Source organism: Propithecus coquereli, unplaced genomic scaffold (genome assembly GCF_000956105.1).
Source record: "Propithecus coquereli isolate 6110/MARCELLA unplaced genomic scaffold, Pcoq_1.0 Scaffold508, whole genome shotgun sequence".
Lineage (NCBI taxonomy): Eukaryota > Metazoa > Chordata > Mammalia > Primates > Indriidae > Propithecus > Propithecus coquereli.
Window position 1 is genome coordinate 610693 of NW_012150930.1, and position 20038 is coordinate 630730.

Below are 20038 nucleotides of genomic sequence, written 5' to 3' on the forward strand. Positions count from 1 at the left end.
ATTCTGAGGGAGCTTTTCTTTTTTAAATGATGTGCCTAGACATCTGATTCTATTTATAGATAATATATTTAGTAGTATTCTAGTTGGTTTATTTTTAAGAATGAATTTGCTATCCTCTAGAGTAGTTTAAATGCATTCCACCTGCTTAATAATGCACAAATAGAGGCAACTGGCTTTGCACCTGTTCCTCAAGCAGACATGAAATAGAATAACTGGATAGTTGCTAAATAACTGGGAACAAAATTTAAATCTATTTATATATTCTACAAGGCTGATGATTAGCTATTTCTGATTTATGAATTAGATGCCTTTACTATGAATAATACAGATCTATATACTTCATCTACAGTAGATAAAATAAGTATAAAATATGTTGTATTTCCTGTATAACATTTGTCACTTATGTTTATGGTTAATATCAACATTATTAAAAAGATTGCTTTAATTTGTATAATAAATTTCCTGGCCATCATTGTAATTGGTCTAAATAGTTATAGTAATACTAGTAGTGTATTTCCTCTTTTTAAGGCACAAGGGAGCTTATACCTGTTTTTATTCTTTGCTTTCTCTCCTCAGAATGATTAAAGAGTTCAAGTTAAATTTAGGAATCAGTAGTTAATAGTTGCTTCATATAAAAACTAGAAAATTTATTACATAAAAAGGAAATTTCAAATGAGCAAAAGGAAAAATACCTACAGTCTCAAGTCCAGAAATACACCCAAGTTGTTACAGTCTTCAAGAATTTATCTGTGCCTGAGTACAGTGTTATTAAATTTTAAGCTAGATATAATTGTTGAGGGCTATGAATCTGAAGCCTGCCTTGTCTTTATTAAGAAGAGGTACAAATAATTTTTCTTTCATAAAAAGGTAGATTATACTGTAATACTATTTTATACCTACTACTGTGTCATGAACATCTTTATTTGCAGTAATGGTTTACATTAGTATTTTTAATATAGATTCACCATAGTTAACCCAGTGTTGCCTAAAGCATGTAATGCATACTTCTGAATTTAGGTGGTGATGAGGTATTTTAAGTGTATCCTGACATAGTATTAAAAAACATTGGATAGATTCTAAGAAAGTTACTACCTTTCCCAGTTTTCCCTTACTTCATCTGCTTACAGTAGCAAAAAGTTTCTTAGTGATTGTATGTCCTTAACAACCTTGTAACACTTGCCCATTTATCTCATAGCCTTCAGCAATACCTAACTAAAATTTTAATATAGTTTTTCATTGTATAATGTTAATTTTTGTTTACTTTTTTATTTCAGAATATTACAGGGGTACAAACATTTTGGTTACATGAATTGCTTTTATGCAGTTTGAGTCAAAGTTATAAATCTCTCTGTCACCCATGGTGTGCATTGTACCAGTTAGGTGTGAATTTACCCATCCCCTCCTTCCCCCTCCTGCCTGCTTGATTTCTGTTGAATTTTACTACCCTACCATATGTGCACATGGGTGTTGATCTATAAGTTTCGATTTAGTAGTGAGTACATAGGGTTTTTGTTTTTCCATTTTTCTGATACTTCACTTAAACGATGGTGACCAGTTCCATCCAGGTTGTTACAAGAGGTAATTAAGTTCACCATTTTTTTTTATGGCTGAGTAATACATGGTATACATATACCACATATACATATACCACATTTTATTGATCCACTCATGTAACGATAGGTGTTTGGGTTGTTTCCACAGCTTTGCAATTGTGAATTGTGCTACTGTAAACATTCAAGTGCAAGTGTCTTTTTTATAAAATGTCTGTTTTTCCTTTGGGTGAATACCCAGTAGCGGGATTGCTGGATCAAATGGTAGGTCTACTTTTAGTTCTTTGAGGTATCTCCATTCTACTTTCCATAGAGGTTGTACTGGTTTGCCATCCCACCAACAGTGTATAAGAGTTACTTTCTTTCTATATCCGTGCCTGCATCTGTTGTTTTGGGACTTTTTGATAAAAGCTATTCTCACTAGAGTTAGGTGATATCTCATTGTGGTTTTGAGATGATTAGAGATGTTGAACATTTTTTCACATGCTCATTGGCCATTAGTCTACCTTCTTTTGAAAAGCTTCTGTTTGTGTCTTTTGCCCACTTTTAATGGGGTTGTTTGATGTTTTTTTGCTGATTCACTTATGTTCTTTATAGATTCTGGTTATTAGCCCTTTATTGGATGTATAGCATACAAGTATTTTCTCCCATACTGTAGGTTGTCTATTCGCTCTATTGATTGTTTCCTTGGCTATGCAGTAGCTTTTTACTTTAATCAGGTCCCATTTATTTATTTTTGTTGTTTCTGTGATTGCTTTTGGGGTCTTCTTCATAAATTCTTTGCCTAGGCTGATATCTGTAAGAGTTTTTCCAACGTCTTTTTCTAGAATTCTTATAGTTTCATGCCCTAGGTTTAAGTCTGTTATCCACCAGGAGTTGATTTTTGTGAGAGGTGAGAGGTGCAAATCCTGTTTCAGTCTTCTGCATGTGACTATCCAATTTTCCCAGCACCATTTATTGAGGGATTCTTTTCCCCATTGTATTTTTTTTAACGCTTTGTCAAAGATCAGATGGCAATATGATATTGTTTTTATATCTGGGTTCTCTGTTCTGATCTGTTGGTCTATGTATCTGTTTTTATGCCAATATCATGCTGATTTGGTTACTATGGATTTATAGTATATTTTGAAGTCAGGTAGTGTGATGCTTCTAGCTTTATTCCTTTTGCCCTGGATTGCTTTGGCAATTTGGGATCTTTTATAATTCCATGTAAATTTTAGGATTATTTTTTCTATTTCTATGAAGAATGTCATTGGTATTTTGATAGGGATTGCATTGAATCTATAAATTCATTTGGTGGAGTATTGTAATTTTAACAACACTAATTCTTCAAATCTGTGGGCATGGAATATCTTTGCATTTTTTGTGTGTGTCCTCTTCAATGTCTTTCATCAGTGTTTATAGTTTTCCTTGTATAGGTCCTTCATTTCCTTGGTTAAATTGATTCCTAGGTATTTTGTATTCTTTGTGTAGGTAGTGTACATGGGATTGCATTTTTGATATCTTTTTCAGATTGCATGCTGTTGGTATATATAAATGCTCCTGATTTTTATATTTGTATCCTAAGATTTATTGAATTCATTTTATGAGTTCTAACAGTTTCTTGGTGGAATCTTTACATTTTTCTAAGTGTAAGATCATACCATCTGTGAACAAGGCTAATTTGACTTCTTCCTTTCCAATTTAGATGCCCTTTATATCTTTCTCTTGCCTAATTACTGTGGCCAGGACTTTCAATATTATGTTTAATAAAAGTGGTGAAAGTGGGCATCTTGTTTTGTTCCACATCTTAGACGAAAGGTTTTCAGTTTTTCCCCATTCAGTATAATGGGTGTGGGTCTGTCATATATGGCCATTATTATTTTGAGGTATATTTCATCTGTACCCTGTTTGTTGAGGGTTTATGTCATAAAGGGATGTTGAATTTTATCACTTTTTTTCAGTTTTCAGCATCTACTGAAATGATCATATGGTTTTTGTTCTTGGTTCTTGTTGATATGATGTATCACATTTATTGATTTGTTGAAACGTCCTTGAATCCCTGGGATGAGTGCCACTTGATCACAGTGAATGGTCTTTTTAATGTGCTGTTGAATTCGGTTTGCTAGTATTTTGTTGAGGATGTTTGCATCTGTGGTCATCAGTCATTTTGGCCTGTAGTTTTCTTTTTTTGTTGTTTCTTTGTCTGGTTGTGGTATGAGGGTAATGTTGACCTTGACCTTGTGGAATGAGTTTGAAAGTATTCCCTCTTCTTTAATTTTTTTGAAGAGTGTGAGTAGAATTGGTATTAGTTCTTCTTTAAATGTTAGGTAGAATTCAGAATTGAAGCCATCAGGTCTTGGGCTTTTCTTTCATGGGAGCTCCCCCTCCTTTTTTTTTTTTTTTTTTTTTTTTTTTTTTTTTACTATTTCTTTAATTTTAATTTTAATTTTTTTTTAGAGACAGGGTCTAGCTCTGTTGACCAGGTTGGGGTGCAGTAGTGTAGTCATATCTCTGTAATCTCAAACTCCCGGGCTAAAGTGATCCTCCTGTCTCAAGCCTCCCAAATAGTTGGGACCACAGGTGCACTCCACCATGACCAGTTAATTTTTTAAACATTTTCTATAGAGATGGGGTGTCTCAATGTTGCGCACACTGGTCTCAAACTCAGGCCTCAAGTGATCCTCCTGTCTTGGCCTCCGAAAGTGCTGGGATTACAGGCTGGCTGAGCCTCCATGCCCAGCCTGATGGGAGCCTTTTTATTATACCTTTGAGCTTGTGTTTCATTATTGGTTTGTTGAGGTTTTGTATTTCTTCATGATTAAATCTTGATAGGTTTTATGTGTCCAGAAATTTATCCATTTCTTCTAGGTTTTCAAATTCGTTGGCATATAGTTGCTCATGATAGTCTTTAAATGATTCTGTACATTTCTGTGGTCTCAGTTATATCTCCTTTTTAATTTCTGATTTTATTTATTTGAGTCTTCTCTCTTTTTTTCTTAATTTTTCTAGCTAAAGGTTTGTCAGTTTTATCAAAAAAACAACTTTTCATTTTGTTAATCTTCTGTATTTTTTTTTAGTCTCAGTTTCACTTATTTCTGCTCTGATGTTTGTTGTTTTCTTTCCTTCTACTAATTTTGGGTTTGATTTGTTTTTACTTTTCCAATTCCTTAAGTTTATCATTAGGTTGTTTTTTTTTGAGGTATTTCTATTTTTTTCAATATAGGAGTTTATTGCTATAAACTTCTCTCCTAGGACTGCTTCCCATAGATTTTGGGGTGTTGTATTTCTGTTTTCATTTGTTTCAAGAAAATTTTAAATTTCCTTCTTAATTTCTTCATTGACCCGTTGTTCATTCTGGGTCACATTGTTTAATTTCCATGTGTTTGTGTATTTTCTGAGTTTCCTCTTGTTATTGGTTTCCAGTTTTATTCCCTTTTGGTCAAAAAAGATAACTTGACATGATTTTTGTTTTTTTTTTTAATCTGTTCAAACTTGTTTTATGGCCTAAGATGATCTGTTCTGAAGAATGGTTCATGCACTGAAGAAAAGAATGTGTATCCTTCAACAAGCAGTTAGGTGAAGTATTCTGTAACTATCAGGCCTATTTGGTCTAGTGTGTGTGGTTTAACTATGATGTTGTTGATTTTCTGTCTGGATAATCTGTCCAGTATGGAGAGTATTGCGTTGATGTCCCCTGCTGTTATTGTATTATAGTCTGTCTTTCCCTTTAGATCTATTAATGTTTGCTTTATATACTTTCGAGCTCTGGTTTTGGGTACATAGATATTTATAAATTTTTATATCCCCATGCTAAATTGACCCCTTTGTTATTATATAGTGAGCTTTGTCTCTTTTTACAGTCTTTGTTTTGTAGTCTGTTTTGTCCAATGTAAGTATAGTTAGTTCTGCTCTTTATTTTCCAGTTGCATGGAGTATCTTTTCTACTCCTTCTTTTTCTTTCTTTATGCATTAGGCACTCTGTACTTTTTTATTGGAGAATTGAGTGCATTTGCATTCAGCATTATTATACATAGGTGAGGTCTTAGTACTGCCATTTCATTTCTTGTTTTTGGTTGTTTTCTAACTCCTCTCACCCGTTTTTTATTTCTTCCTAACTTCTTTTGTAGTTAAATGCTTTTCTCTGGCAGTATGTTCTGATTTGTTGCATTTTATTTTTAGTGAATCCGTTATAGATGTTTGCTGTGGTTATCCTTTGTAGCTTACAAAAAACAGATATAACCAGTTATTTTAAAGATCTAACAACTTATCACAAAGGAAAAAAATAGAAACAAAGAAAAGATGAAAAAAAAAACCCTCTACACTTTAACCTCATTGCACCCACATTTCGACTTTGTATTGTCTCAATTTACATATTTTTCTATTGCCTATATCTTAACAGGTTGCTGTAGGTATTATTGCTTTTGATAGATTTGTCTTTTGTGCTTCATGCCAGAGTTATGTGCGGAGTGCACACCACAATTACAGGGTTAGAGTATTCTGGGTTTTTCTGTATACTTAATTTTACCCCAGTGGTTTGTATACCTTCAAATATTTTCTTTTTCATGTCAGTGTTTGCTTCTTTCAGATTGAAGAACTCCCTTTAGCATTTCTTATAAGACAGTTCTGGTGGTGGTGAATTCTCTCAGCTTTTGTTTGCCTGTGAAAGACTTTTTTCTCCTTCATATTTAAAGGGTAGCTTTGCTGGTACACTGGTATTCTTGGGTGACAATTTTTTTCTTTCAACACTTTGAAAACATCCACCCACTCTCTTTTGGTGTATATGGTTTTCATTGAGAAGTCTGTTGCCAGATGAATTGGAATTCCTTTATATGTTATTTGCTTCCTTTCTCTTGCTACTTTAAGGATCCTCTCTTTGTCTATGACCTTTGAGAATTTGATTATTATATGCCTTGGAGTAATAGTATTTGGGTTGAATCTGCTTGGCGTCTCTCATCTTCTTGTAACTGGATATTTATGTTTTTCTCACATTTTGGAAAATTTTCTGTTATTATTTCTTTGAATAAGCTTTCTATCTCTTGCTCTTGCTCAGCTCCCTCCTGAACAGCAGTAATTTTTAGATTTGGTCTTTTGAGGTAATTTTTCTGTATCTTATAGGTGACCTTTGTTGTGTTTCATTTTTATTCACCTCCTTTATTTTTTTTATAGCCTGTTCTTGAGTTCACTGATTCCTCTGCTTAATTCATTCTGCTGTTGAGAGCTTCTAATGAAATTTTCAGTTCAGCAAATGTATTTTTAAGTTCTAAGATTTCTGTTTGATTTTTTAAATTATTATTTAAATCTCTTTGTTAGATTTCTCAGATAAATTTCTATATTGCTTTTATGTGCTATCTTGGAAATCACTAAGTTCTTAAAACTTCTATTTTGAATTCTTGGTCAGAGAGCTTACATATTGCTGTCTTATTAAGAGCAGTAACTCGTTTCTTACTGTGTCCATTTGAAGAGGTCATTGTTCCCTGTTTGCTTTTGTCTCTTGTGGATATATGCCTTTGCATTATATATATGTCCTTATATATGTCTTTGCATTGAAGGATTAGTTATTTATGCCAGCGTCCTCTGTCTAGCTTGTTTCGTTTTTTATTGGATGTGTTTGCTTAGAGATTCTTTGTAATTTACCTGTTGATTATCTTGCTTTTTTCCCCCCACTGGACCAGTGCCTCCATTTTGGCACTAGGTGGCACCTTAAGCCCTGGTTTGCCTCAGTCTGGTAAATAATGACAGTGTCGTCTGTCCCAAATGGGAGATGTCCCAAATGGGATATATCGGTAGTATAGGAAGGCTGGCTTGGGATTTGTGCCCAGGGAACCTGTGGAACAAACCTGCTCAATAGCCCTCTGATTTGGCATTTTCTTGGGCCAGGTTTCCAGGCCTGCAGATGGTAGTTCCACCTCTCCACTTTGTCCTTGGCTGCCCTCAGGGATATTTCTCCCTTCAGGCATTCTCAGTACTTCCCATAGGTTGGGGTAGGGACAGGATTCCCACCACGAAACTCAGGTAGCATGGAAAGCTGGTTGTCCACCTTGATTTCACTTTTTCCAGTGTAGAAACTGTGAGTTGATGGGAAATTTTCTGCGCTTAGTGCTGAGCAGATTGGGGAGAGGTGAGTCATGGTTATGGAAGTCCAATTCTCTTAACATCTGCTTGGAGTTTTTTCACTTCTCTCTGGCCCCAGGAACTGTCTCCTCTTCATATCTAAGTTCTTGGATGTTGCTGGTGATAATCTCCACGCTATACATTTGGTTTTGTGAGTAGGAGTTTTTGTGAGTGGGAGTGCATTCAGCTTGCTTCTACCCTGCCATTTTGGTACTGAAAGTCTCTCTTAGTTCTTAAAATAAATTTAAATAAGAAAAGTCCACTAGCCAAAATATTGTAAATAAATGACATATAAGGGCATGACTAGGATATGACAAAAATACTGATGCTGACATGCAAGTGATTAAGGGCTTGAAAGCCCTGCTGTTTGATATTTATTTGTTTTTTTCCCATTGTAAACAGGGCTGCAGTGACCACTTATATAGGTAAATCTATTTGCCCAAACTAATTCTCTTTAGTATAAAGTAATAGACCCAGAAATTCCGTAAAGCAAATGCATTTAGAGCTCTGTTTGTGTGTATTGTATGTGTGTGTGTGTATGTTGGTGTGTGTTCATGTGTTTTCATATAATCTCAAATCCAGAGATTACACTCTCACCAAGTAGTGAATGACAGTGCCTATTTCCCCTTAATTTTTCCTGACTCTGGGCTAATTTTCTTTTCTTCAGATGTGACATCTTCAGTTCTTACCTCTCAGTATTTTATAGGTTCATTTGGAAATATCTACTGTCTTTCCTTTTCAATAGTTATTCCTATACTAAAGACTGTAACAATTGTCCTTTATTTTATCATCATTTTTATTTTGGGATAGTTTGACAATAACGCCAATTTTCTTTTTCCCATAGCTTGCCCAGTTTCGACAAAGAAAGGCTCAATCTGATGGACAGAATTCTTCTAAGAAGCAGAAAAAAAAGAGAAAAACCTCAAACAGTAAACATGATGTATCAGAATACCATGGCTTGGATGTTGATCAATCACAGTGTGATGAGTTGTATGTAAATAGTTCTCAGAGAGTAGGATCATCCGTGACTCCGGAATCCACAACAATGAGAACTCCACATAGTAGAGAAATTGTCAAGCATGACCAGGTCTTCTCTGTCGAAGTAAGTATTCATCCAGATTTTTAAATATTACAGTTCTAAATGGAGAATAGCTGTCATGACAGCAATCATTGGCACCTTGTGCAATTTGATCATGATTTTTATATCCTTTTGAAAGCTTTAGTAATATGGTAACTAAACAATCATACCTAAATTATTTGATAACCTATGAGAGAGAGTTTTGTGAACTTAATTCAACAGACATTTATAGAGTAACTGCAGTATACCAAGGATTGAACACCAGGGATACAAAGGTAAGTATAACTGTCTCTCCCATTTAGAAAAATCAGTCTAGTGTAGAAGGCAGATGTAAAGATATGCAGTGTACTCTGATTAGAGCTATGCTAGCAACAGTGTACATGGCACTCTAGAGTGTAGAGAATGCCCAAATCAGCCTTGTGTATGTTATTTGGGAAGGTTTCCTGGAAGCGATAATAGAACTGAGTTTGAAGTATGAGTTGGAGTTAGCCAGAGGCAAAGAAGTGGGGGAAACAACCTCTGTGCAGAAGAAACAGCATTCATAAAGACATAATACAGTGTAGATAGTTCATTTTAAATGGATCACAAAGTGTTGGGGATGGGGTGGTAGTTATGGTGAGGGACTGGAGATCATACCTGGCACATGCTAGGTGCTCAGTGAATGTTAGTTTCCCCCACTTAGTGATGTAATTTTCCAGGATAAAGAGATGTGGGAGAAATTAAGGATGGATTGGGATGGTAAACCAGATGGTGAAGCCACTAACCAAGACCAGTAATAAATAAGGATGGGTTACTCATTAGGAAGAGTGTTGGATAGGGCAGATAATGATTATTATTTGTATTGTGTCATGGCATGTTTATGTGGAAACAGCAAGATTTTGATATACAGGGATTTGAGCTTTGTGCGGGAGGTCTGGGTTGGCAGTGGAGGTATGCTATTCATCATAAGAGTGGGAGAGATCCTCTCAGGTAAGACTAAGAATACAATGTGAAAAGAACAGAAGCCTAGAAATGTAAGTATATGTGCTATGCAGCAATTATTTATTCTTCAGATAAAGGCAAGGAGATATTCTAGATACTCTCATCATCTGTGGTAGTTGTGTTCTATAAAGTTGCCACAAATGCTAAAGTAATGAATACTGAATCATTGCTTCTAGGGATTATTGTAGTTTAGGATTAGGTTCCTGCAAGCCACTGATGACATTTTTATCAACCACCTGATACATAACCTTGTTTTATGTGTGTTTCTGTTTCAAGACATCTTTTTAAATGTATATTGTTGATTGGTTAATATTGAACCCATGGCCATCAGCACTACAGCTCATACCTGAATAAATCTTATCTAACACACATATTTGTTCCATAAAGTACCGTCCTGCTCTTAGGAACACTGGATAGCAGTTCACCATTATACTTTGGGGCCATTTTAAGCAGTAAAATCTTCAAAAAACATAAAAATGTGAAAAATGTGGCACTAAATAGATCGTAAAAAAGACACTAGTTTACATTATGAGAGCTGAAACAAGAAGTGTTGCCTTGTTCTACCTCCACTAAGAATGTGTGCATTGGGTGACAGATTTTTCACTGTTCTGCTCATGTCTATGAATGACCATGAATGTGCTGCTGCAAATATTGATTTTGTGGTTACAAATAAATTTTATTGAATAGTTGGATTCACAGTTAGAGAATCTGTAAATGAAGAGGATTAGCTGTTTCTTATATATGATTTGCAAATGTTATCTCTGGGGTTTTTTTTTCCACTTTCTTGTTAATGTCCTTTGATGCACAAAGTTTTTGATTTTGATAGATTCAACTATGTTTTTTCTTCAGTTGCTTGTGCTTTTGGTATCATATGTAAAACTACCATTGTCAAGTCTAAGATCATGAAGATTTACATCTAAGTTTTCTTTGAAGACTTTTAAAATTTTAGATCTTAAATTTTGGTCTTTGATCCATTTTTTAGTTAATTTTCATTGTGGCAGGGGGTAGGTGTCCAACTTCATTTTTTTGCGTGTGAATATCCATTTGTCTCAGCACTATTTGCTGAAAAGACTGTTCTTTCCCAATGAAATGTCAGTGACTATAAAGATGAGGGTTTATTTCTAGCCCCTCAGTTATATTTTGTAGATCTGTATTTTTAGCCTTTACTAGTATGCCCCAGTCTTGATTACTATAGCTTTGTAACAAGTTTTGAAATCAGTAAGTGTCAGTCTGTCAGTTTCGTTCTTTTTTAGGATTGTTTTGACTATTCTGGGTCCCTTGCATTTCCCTATCAATTTTAGGACCAGGTTTTCCATTTCTGCATAAAAGAAAGGAGGGATTTTGACAGGGATTGTGTTGAATCTGCAGGTGAATTTGGGGAGTATTGTCACCTTAACAATATTAAGTCTTCTCAATCTATGAACACAAGTTGTTTTTAATTTATTTAGGTCATCTTTAATTTCTTTCAGTGTTATCTTGTCGTTTTCAGTGTACCAATCTTGTACTTGTTTTGTTAAGTATATTCCTAAGCATTTTATTCCTCAGCGTTTTATTGCTTTTTGTTGCTATTGTAAATAGAATTGTTTTCTTAACTTCATTATCTGATTGTTCACTATTAGTGTATAGAAATACAACTGACGTTTGTATATTGATCTTATATCCTACACCTTTGCTGAACCCATTAGCTCTAGTAGTTTTTTTGTGAATTCCTTCGATTTTCTCTGTATACAAGATTATATCTGCAGCTAGAGATGTATAAGTATTTCCTTTCCAATGTTGATGTCTTATTTCTTTTTCTTGCCCAATTGCCATAGTGAGAACCTCAAGTACAATGTTGAAAAGAAGTGGTGAGAGCAGACATCCATATTGTTTCTTGTATTGGGTGGAAAGCATTCAGTTTTTCACCATTGAGTGTTACATTAGCTGGTTTGGTTTGGTTTGGTTTTTTGGTAGATCCCTTTATTATATTGAGGAAGTTCCCTTCTATTCCTGGACGATAGGGTGTTTTTCATTATGAAGAAGTGTTAAATGCCTTTTCTGTATCCATTGAGATGACTTTAAAACAAAACTATTACTAGGGACGAAAGATTTTAGAGAACTTACTTTGTATGAATTCAATTCTTTTAAATATTGAGGGTTTTTTAATGGTCTAACATACAGTTGTCTTTCTACTCAAACTAGATAATTTCAGTTGCTCTATCGAGGTTTGCTGATTCTCTCTTTTTCCTTCTTAGATCTGTTTTTCAATCCCTCTAGTGACTTTTTCATTTCAGTTATTACATTTTACTTTTCAACTCCAGAATTTCTCTTTGGTTCTTTTATAATTTCTTTCTATTGACTGACTGACTGACTGATTTGCTTTTGCTCTGTTGCTTGGGCTGGAGTGCAGTGGCACAATCATAGCTCACTGTGGTGTCAAACTCCTGGGCTCAAGTAATCTTCCCCCATCACTCTCCTGAGTACCTGGGACTACAGGCGCATGCCACCATGCCTAGACATTTTTTTTTTTTTTTTTTCTTTTTTAGAGGTGGGATCTTGCTTTGTTGCCCAGCTGGTCTTGAATGCCTGGACTCAAGGGATCCTTCTGCCTCAGCCTCCTAAGTAGCTGGGTTTATGGGTATAAACGACTGCAACCAGCCCTCTTTCCTTTTATTGATGTTCTCTATTTGATCAGGCATCATTCTTACAATTTTATTTAGTTTTTGAAATATTAACTTCTTTTAGTTATTTGATGATAATACTTAAAATAGTTCTTTGTCTATTAAGCCTAATATCTGTGTTTCCTTAGGGATGGTTTTTATTGATCACTATTTTTCTTGTGTGTAGGCCATACTTTCCTTTTTCATTTGTGTGTCTTATAATTTGTTTTTTAAAAACTGAACATTTAAAATAATACAATGTGGCAACTCTAGTGCTTGATTCAGTTTGAAGGTGTATTATCTTTTTCTGCATAACAAATCAATATTTGGGTTCCTTGTTATAGTTTTAGCATTTTGAATGCAACAATTGTCTTGTTCACCATTTAATTCTCAGTACCACAGTTTCTAGTATACATATGCACTAAATTAATGAATGTGGGGAGTTGTGTCATAAAAATATTTTATATTTAAAAGAGAGAAAATCTCATGAGTTAGAAACCACTGTTATAGCATTTTAGAGTAGGGGCAAACTTATTTCTGTTCCTGGCATCAGTTACTACTTCATGGAGAGGGTAGACTTAGAACTTGGTCTTGAATGTTTAATAAAATTTCCATAGGTGTGGATGAGAAGGGAAACGGTGACAGTTAATATTTGTTGACGAAAAGGTGAATCTCTCTGGGTCTTACTTTCTTCACCAATAAAGTGAGATTATTAGCTCAGATGAGCGGATGAATAGTGAAAGCAGTACTTTTGGAGTCAGACAATTTGGATTTCCTCCTTGACTCTTCCTATAACTTCTCAACTGAGAGAAGCTTAAAAAAGCTACTCACTTGATACCTAAATCCCAGGGATGTGGTCATGAAACAAGAATGTCTTTCAAAGTGTTTTTGTAAGCTGCAAAGGTGTTATAACAACAAAAGTTAATTTATTCATCAAGTTATTACTTTTTTTTTTCCATTTCAGCATATTATGGGGGTACAGATGTTTAGCTTACGTATGTTGCCCTTCCCCTCCCCCTTCCCCCCTAAGTCCGAGTTTCAAATATGTCCATCCTTCGGGTGGTGCACATTGCACTCTCTGTGTATGCATATACCTGTCCCCTCCGCCCTCTCCCCTCCCCAACATCCAATAGATGTTATTCTTATATGTGCACTTATGTGTTGATCAGTAAAATGTGGTATATGTATACCATGGAGTACTATTCAGCTTTAAGAAACAATGGTGATATAGCACCTCTTGTATACTCCTGGATGAAGCTGGAACGCATTCTACTAAGTGAGGTATCCCAAGAATGGAAAGACAAGCACCACATGTACTCACCATCAAATTGGTATTAACTTTTTTTTTTTTTTTTTGAGACCGAGTCTCACTCTGTTGCCTGGACTAGAGTGCCATGGCATTAGCTTAGCTCACAGCAACCTCAGACCCCTGGGCTCAAGCAATCCTCCTGCCTCAGCCTCCCAAGTAGCTGGGACTACAGGCATGCGCCACCATGCCCGGCTAATTTTTTCTATATATTTTTAGTTGTCCAGTTAATTTCTTTCTATTTTTTTTTTAGAAGAGACGGGGTCTCACTCTTGCTCAGGCTAGTCTCAAACTCCTGAGCTCAAACGATCCACCCACCTCGGCCCCCCAGAGTGAAGTTACTACTTTTTTAGCATCAAGATTTTTTGAGTCCTCTTTTGGAGAAATTGAACTTTTCCAATAGTAGCATTTTAGGACTTTCTTTTATTTAAAAGAGGTATACTAGTTTCCCCTTATCTGTGGGGGATACGTTCCAAGACCCCCAGTGGATGCCTGAATTCATAGATAGTACTGAACCCTATATATACTGTTTTTTCCTGTATGTACGTACTTATGGTAAAGTTTAATTTGTAAATTAGACCCAGTACTCTTGCTCTTTGGGGCCACTGTTACGTAGGGGTTGCTTGAACACAAGCACTGCGATGCTGCAACAGAGGATCTGGTAACCAAGACAGTGACTAAGTGACTGTTGGGCAGGTAGCATATGTAGACGTGCTGAACAAAGCGGTGATCCAAGTCCTGGGTAGGGTGGAGTGAGATTTCTTTGTGCTCCTCAGAATAACATGCGATTTAAAACATATATTGTTTATTTCTAGAATTTTCCATTCAGTATTTTTGTACTGCAGTTAACTGTGGGTAACAAATTGCAGGAAGCAAAACCATGGATAAAGCCTGGCTACTGTACTGATAGATATTAGGGAAATGGTTTCTTATTTGGTGCTTTTGGCTTACAAATGATATGTACCATATACGAGACCATATGTTAAAGTACCTCTTGGTACTTTTATATTCAGAAAAATGCCTAGTGGTAAATTAATTGCATTATTTTGCCATTGTGATTTATAATTAAATAAAATTTTTAAAGGTTTGAATAATTTTTACTCTTTTTCTAGTGATATTTTATGTGAGTTTTATATGTTACCAACAGTCATGGCTTAGTAAAGTACAATATTTAGTGGAAAAAAACCCAGTCATAACTGTAATTGGATTTTGCTTTTATTTTAGCCTGAAAGTGAAATTTCAACCACGGCAGATGACTACAGTTCGGAGGTAAGACTAAATTCTGTTATGATTTCAAATGTCATAAGTAAAAGTGATATTTTGTATTATTGAAATTATTGATTGTTATTTTATTTCTTATAACACATGCTTCTATTGTATTTCTATAAATGTAACATAATAAAATATATAAATGACTATAAAACCTGAGGATTATGTTTTACTGGTACATCTTTTTCCAAATTGTTAGCTAAGGTCTTAAATCTGTTAAAATAGCTTGGTTGTAAGATAGAGACCCTGTTTTAATGCCTAGGATACATGACCATTACAATGTACCTATGTTCAGCACAGTAAAAATTTCATAATATAGGGTATTTCATTTGAAGTAATGCTTTTTACAAAAGCTTGAATTCTAGTTAATCATATACACTTGTTTATTGAAATTAATGTTGCAATAGTGGATTTTATTTTAGGCGATAAAGGCTAATGTAGTCATTGGCCACTTCAGGAAATAACCTTCTTTATGTGTTGGTAATGAGTACATGTCATTTTATTTTTTTCTTATTCTTTTAGATGTAATTGTCATTTCTTTGGTCCAGATTTGAGAACATGGAAAAGTATTACTTATTCTGAATGGTTCAGCAACTCAGTGTATTCAATAAGTCTCAATTTATTGTAGGTTTCTAATAGGAAAAAAATAACTCCGTGTTCTTAATGAACATGTTACTATTTTAGATTGCTGATGGAAGCAAAAACTTTGACATGTCAGAAGTGAATGGAATATGCTTACTAATAATCTGGTCAGGAAAATAATTAACCAACATTAAGTTAATAAATTGGTGCCTGATTTAGGCTATGTAAAGTTGCTCCTAAGGGTGAAATATCTTGATTTAAAAATCACTGCTTCCAATTCAGATTCTGCTTTTGTGACTTTAAATTTGGGGCACATGCACTTGGCCCTTCATATCCATAGGTTCTGCATTCAAGGATTTGACCAACCATGGATCAAAAATATTCAAGAAAAAATAAAAAATAATAATACAACAATGAGAAATAATACGAATAAGAAAATACAATATAACAGCTATTTATATAACATTTACAGTATATTAGGTATTATAAGTAATTTAGAGATGATTTAAAGTAAATGGGAGGAGATACATAGATTAATATGGAAATACTACAACATTTTATATAAGGAACTTAAACATCCATAGATTTGCTATCCTTAGGGGGTCCTGGAACCAGTTCTCCTGCAGACACCAAGAGACAACTTTATGAAAAGTGTTTATGAAACATTTTTTTCTTTCTATAACGACCTAATACTTATAGCCTGTCTTTCTTGGTTGAAAGTCTCAGATGCTTTGGGGCTTGAACAAGGTGCATTTTTTCTTTACACTAAAGTGAAATTTTTTTATATGCCAGTTGACTTATCTTTCAGAACATCCCATACATGCCCAGGAAATTTGGTTAAAATTTATGTAGCCATTTTCTCAGATTGGGATAATAGGGCAAAATTTAATTTTATTAATGTTAATACTGAGTTGAAAAGCTAAAGACATCAAAAGGTGATGATTTTCAGGTTTTCTTTATGAAAATGTAAATTAATATTATTGGAAGTTCTTGTTACAGTGAGACATTGTTTACTTAAGTTTTTTTAATTAAAAAACTAGTGGAGATTATGAGGTCCAGAAAAATGTATTGAAATTGTCTATCTGTAGCACCTAGTAAATGTGATGTGTTTCAACATAGAATACAAATAGTACTTAAACATAAGCACTACAGATAAAATTTAGAATAGTATTTATTACAGTTGTTGACTGTAGTTCACAGTAATAAACATATTTTATATATATAGGTGTAATTTCATATATACATTTATAGTTACATATATGCATAGTTATATACATGAATAATTATATATGAATAAATATATGCATATATACATTTTTTTTCAAACAAGTTTCTGGAAGGATACTCTTAAAATATCACATATCCTGTGATACTTTATCTTTTTAATGCTGGTCAAAAAAACTAAACTGATTAACTGCCTTAGAGTTTGGGAAAAACAGTGACTTAGATTACAGTTAGATTGAAAAAAGGTAAATATGAAATAATTTTTGATAGATTTGACCTGGTTTGAGTTATAACCCTATAATATTATACATGTTACATCTGGATTCACAATGGATTATGCTTTGAGAAACTTACATATTCACTGTGTTTTAGAAAACAGAAGTGATAGGTTGTGAAATGTTTGAGATGTCTCATCAAGATTGCTGAGATGGATATTGGTTGCATCCATGATGCTCTGGACTAGTTTTGAGGCTTTGGCTACTCTATTAAATGTTTGAGTGGCTTGAATGAACTAGAATTACAGGGGACTTCAAAGCAATATTTGCCCATTTCAGAAAGCTGAAGAATCATCAACAGACCAAATTTATAACCTGAGGAATAAATCACACACTGTAATATTTTCCATATTGGAGCTCTTAAGGAATTATCTTTCAGTAACACCCCTAAAAAAATGTGATACCTTTCTGACAACATATGTATTATAACTTAACTACAAATGCCAGATTTGCAACATTTAATTATTTTGGTAGCTGTGGTTTGAATTTGAGTATTCTAAAATTTCAAAATCACAGTTTTAATCATAGGTCACATAATCATTTTGTATTTTGCCTAAATATCACTGTCATTTTTTCTGGTTAGTAGGGCAATAAGGTGATGAAAGGAAGAGCAGGGGAACTTTGGACCAGAAAGTCCTGTGTTCAAATTTAAACTTCATCACCTTTGATCTGTATGAGCTTGGGCACATGACTTAAACACTGAAATAGTTTCCTTACCTATAAAATGGGGTGGAGGGTAATAATATCTACCTCACAGGGTAGTTGTATACCTCACAAAGTAGTTGTCCAAAATAATTTTGAGAATATTTAGTACATGTTTGGCATATAATAGATATTCAGCAAAGCTTGATTCCTTTATTACTTTTCCCTAGTAATATGCTTTTTTTTTTCACACTGTTTATATGAAACAGTGAGTGATGAAGATCCCTTTAACAGATTGTTCTCAGAAGAATTTCAGATTGTGGTAATACATTTAATTAGAACTTAGTTTGGAAATTATATGTAATAGGTAGGTATGGCATGTGTTTAATGTTTATGAATTCTGTGGCCGGTGTACTCAATGGATTGAAAAATGGGTTCAATCCTAGAAAGAATTAGTCAAATAATTTTATTTCCACATCTCTTCTGTTTAAACACATATCCAATTACATGCACTAAAGAAGTCAAGCTAAATAAAAAAATACTCTTCTTACAAATTAATTTATATATAATCATCTTCAATCCGTGATGAAAGGACATTTTATGTCCAGAACACCATATTTACACAAATTATTTTTTATACTCTTTGAGGAGAGTTATTTGGAAGACATTGGGAATACTACAGGCAATGCAGAGATAAGACGGGCAAATAAATATGCTTTGCTATGTATAGAAAGATGAAATGATAGTAGAGTATGCACTCCCATTATAGATTTCATCTGATTATTCAGTACTTCTTAACCAGGTTGCTTGTATGGTTCATGACATTTGTGAAGTGGCTGGAGTTGGAGACATGCCTATATACTTTATATATAAAGTAACAAACCTAGCTTTTCAACTTTGAGTGAATGATCTTAATCATTAGTTACTTGACTCCAGCTCCATGCATCAGGTAGGCACATTGAACTCTTATAATTTTCGTGATCTTCTCTGAACTATCAGATTCTTATTTTTTGTAGAAATATCCATTATTAATGTCTGTTAATGTATTCCCAGATTAAGAGTAAGATATTAATAAATTGTGAATTATTCTTTCATGTTTTAAAACTAATGTCCACTAAAAGGGTGAGTTTTTGTGTGAATACAGCATTCTTCCCTTACCCTTGGGAATACAGGGAATACATTCTAAGACCCCCAGTGGATGCTTGAAACCATAGGTATTACCAAACCCCATATATACTAGAGATTAAAGACACACACAAATACATTTAGCAGAAATATTGTTAGCTAAATAAAATTCTAAGATTATAATATATCAGGAAATTGTTTTTATACAGGTAAACGGTTGCAGATTTGTGGTGAGAACAGGAAAGCCTACAAATTTATTAAGGGTACAGTATTTAAAACTACTCATGATACTAATGTTTTATACTATTTAAAATTATCTTGCTTACTAACAAAGCTTTTTTCTGCATGTACTTCTTTCTGTGTGATTTCAAACTGATTTTAATGTTTAACGAAAGAAACTTATTACCCTTTATTATAAAACTCAAGTGTAACAGAATTTGTGAATATCCTGTTTTTGCCCTTGAGGTGTATATCATATTAACAACAAAGTAGGTTGCCATACCAGTAAACTTCCAGGTGATGAGTGATGTTTTAACTTTGCTGTGGTATTCAATATTTGAATAGAATCCTTCTCCCTAAGGAGTGTTGCTAGTACTGAATTATTAAAAGTCTTGAATTGATTAGGAAGAAGAATTTGGTGTTGATGATTCTTATTCTGGACAAGGAGCACAGTATAGTCAGACCCACCTAGAGATGATGGAAAATGAATTAGCTGGGAAACAGCATGAGATTGAAGAGCTAAACAGAGAACTGGAAGAAATGAGAGCCACCTATGGGACTGAAGGACTGCAACAGGTGTGCTTACTTTCTGTGGCCTTTGGTTTGCTACTCACAAAAACAAAAATAGTAAATTTGAATGATAGCATATGCACTCTCTTTAAAGATGGGGTTTTTAAATGGTAACTTAGCTGTGTGCAGTGGTGCACCTATAATCTCAGCTACTCGGGAGGCTGAGGTGGGAGGATTGCCTGAGCCCAGGAGTTCGAATCCAGCCTGGGCAATAAAGCAAGACCCCATCTCAAAAACAAAACAGAACGAAATGGCAACTTAAGATAATCTCATAATTTTTGTCCTTGTACATAACATAAACAACCCTCTTTAAAACTAGGATTTCATTAACAAGGTTAATATAATACAGATTCTCATTTAACTTTAGATAAGATAGCTAGTCCAAAAGTACTTCCAGAGGACAGATATTTTTATAATCATCCAGGGAGAAAATTATGGTACAAACCACATCAAAATATTATGACTTAAACCCACTAAGAATGTCA

The 20038-nt window shown here is 34.2% G+C and overlaps 1 protein-coding gene across 1 annotated transcript in view; it reads left to right on the forward strand.

Moving 5' to 3' along the window:
• AKAP9 (A kinase (PRKA) anchor protein 9) overlaps positions 1 to 20038 on the forward strand; it is a 221395-nt gene that overhangs the window by 16474 nt on the left and 184883 nt on the right. Inside the window, exons 2-5 of the mRNA XM_012656550.1 lie at positions 8488 to 8745; positions 14872 to 14916; positions 18974 to 19027; positions 19389 to 19559. Of these exons, the coding sequence (XP_012512004.1) occupies positions 8488 to 8745; positions 14872 to 14916; positions 18974 to 19027; positions 19389 to 19559 (528 nt within the window). The remainder of the gene's footprint in view (positions 1 to 8487; positions 8746 to 14871; positions 14917 to 18973; positions 19028 to 19388; positions 19560 to 20038) is intronic.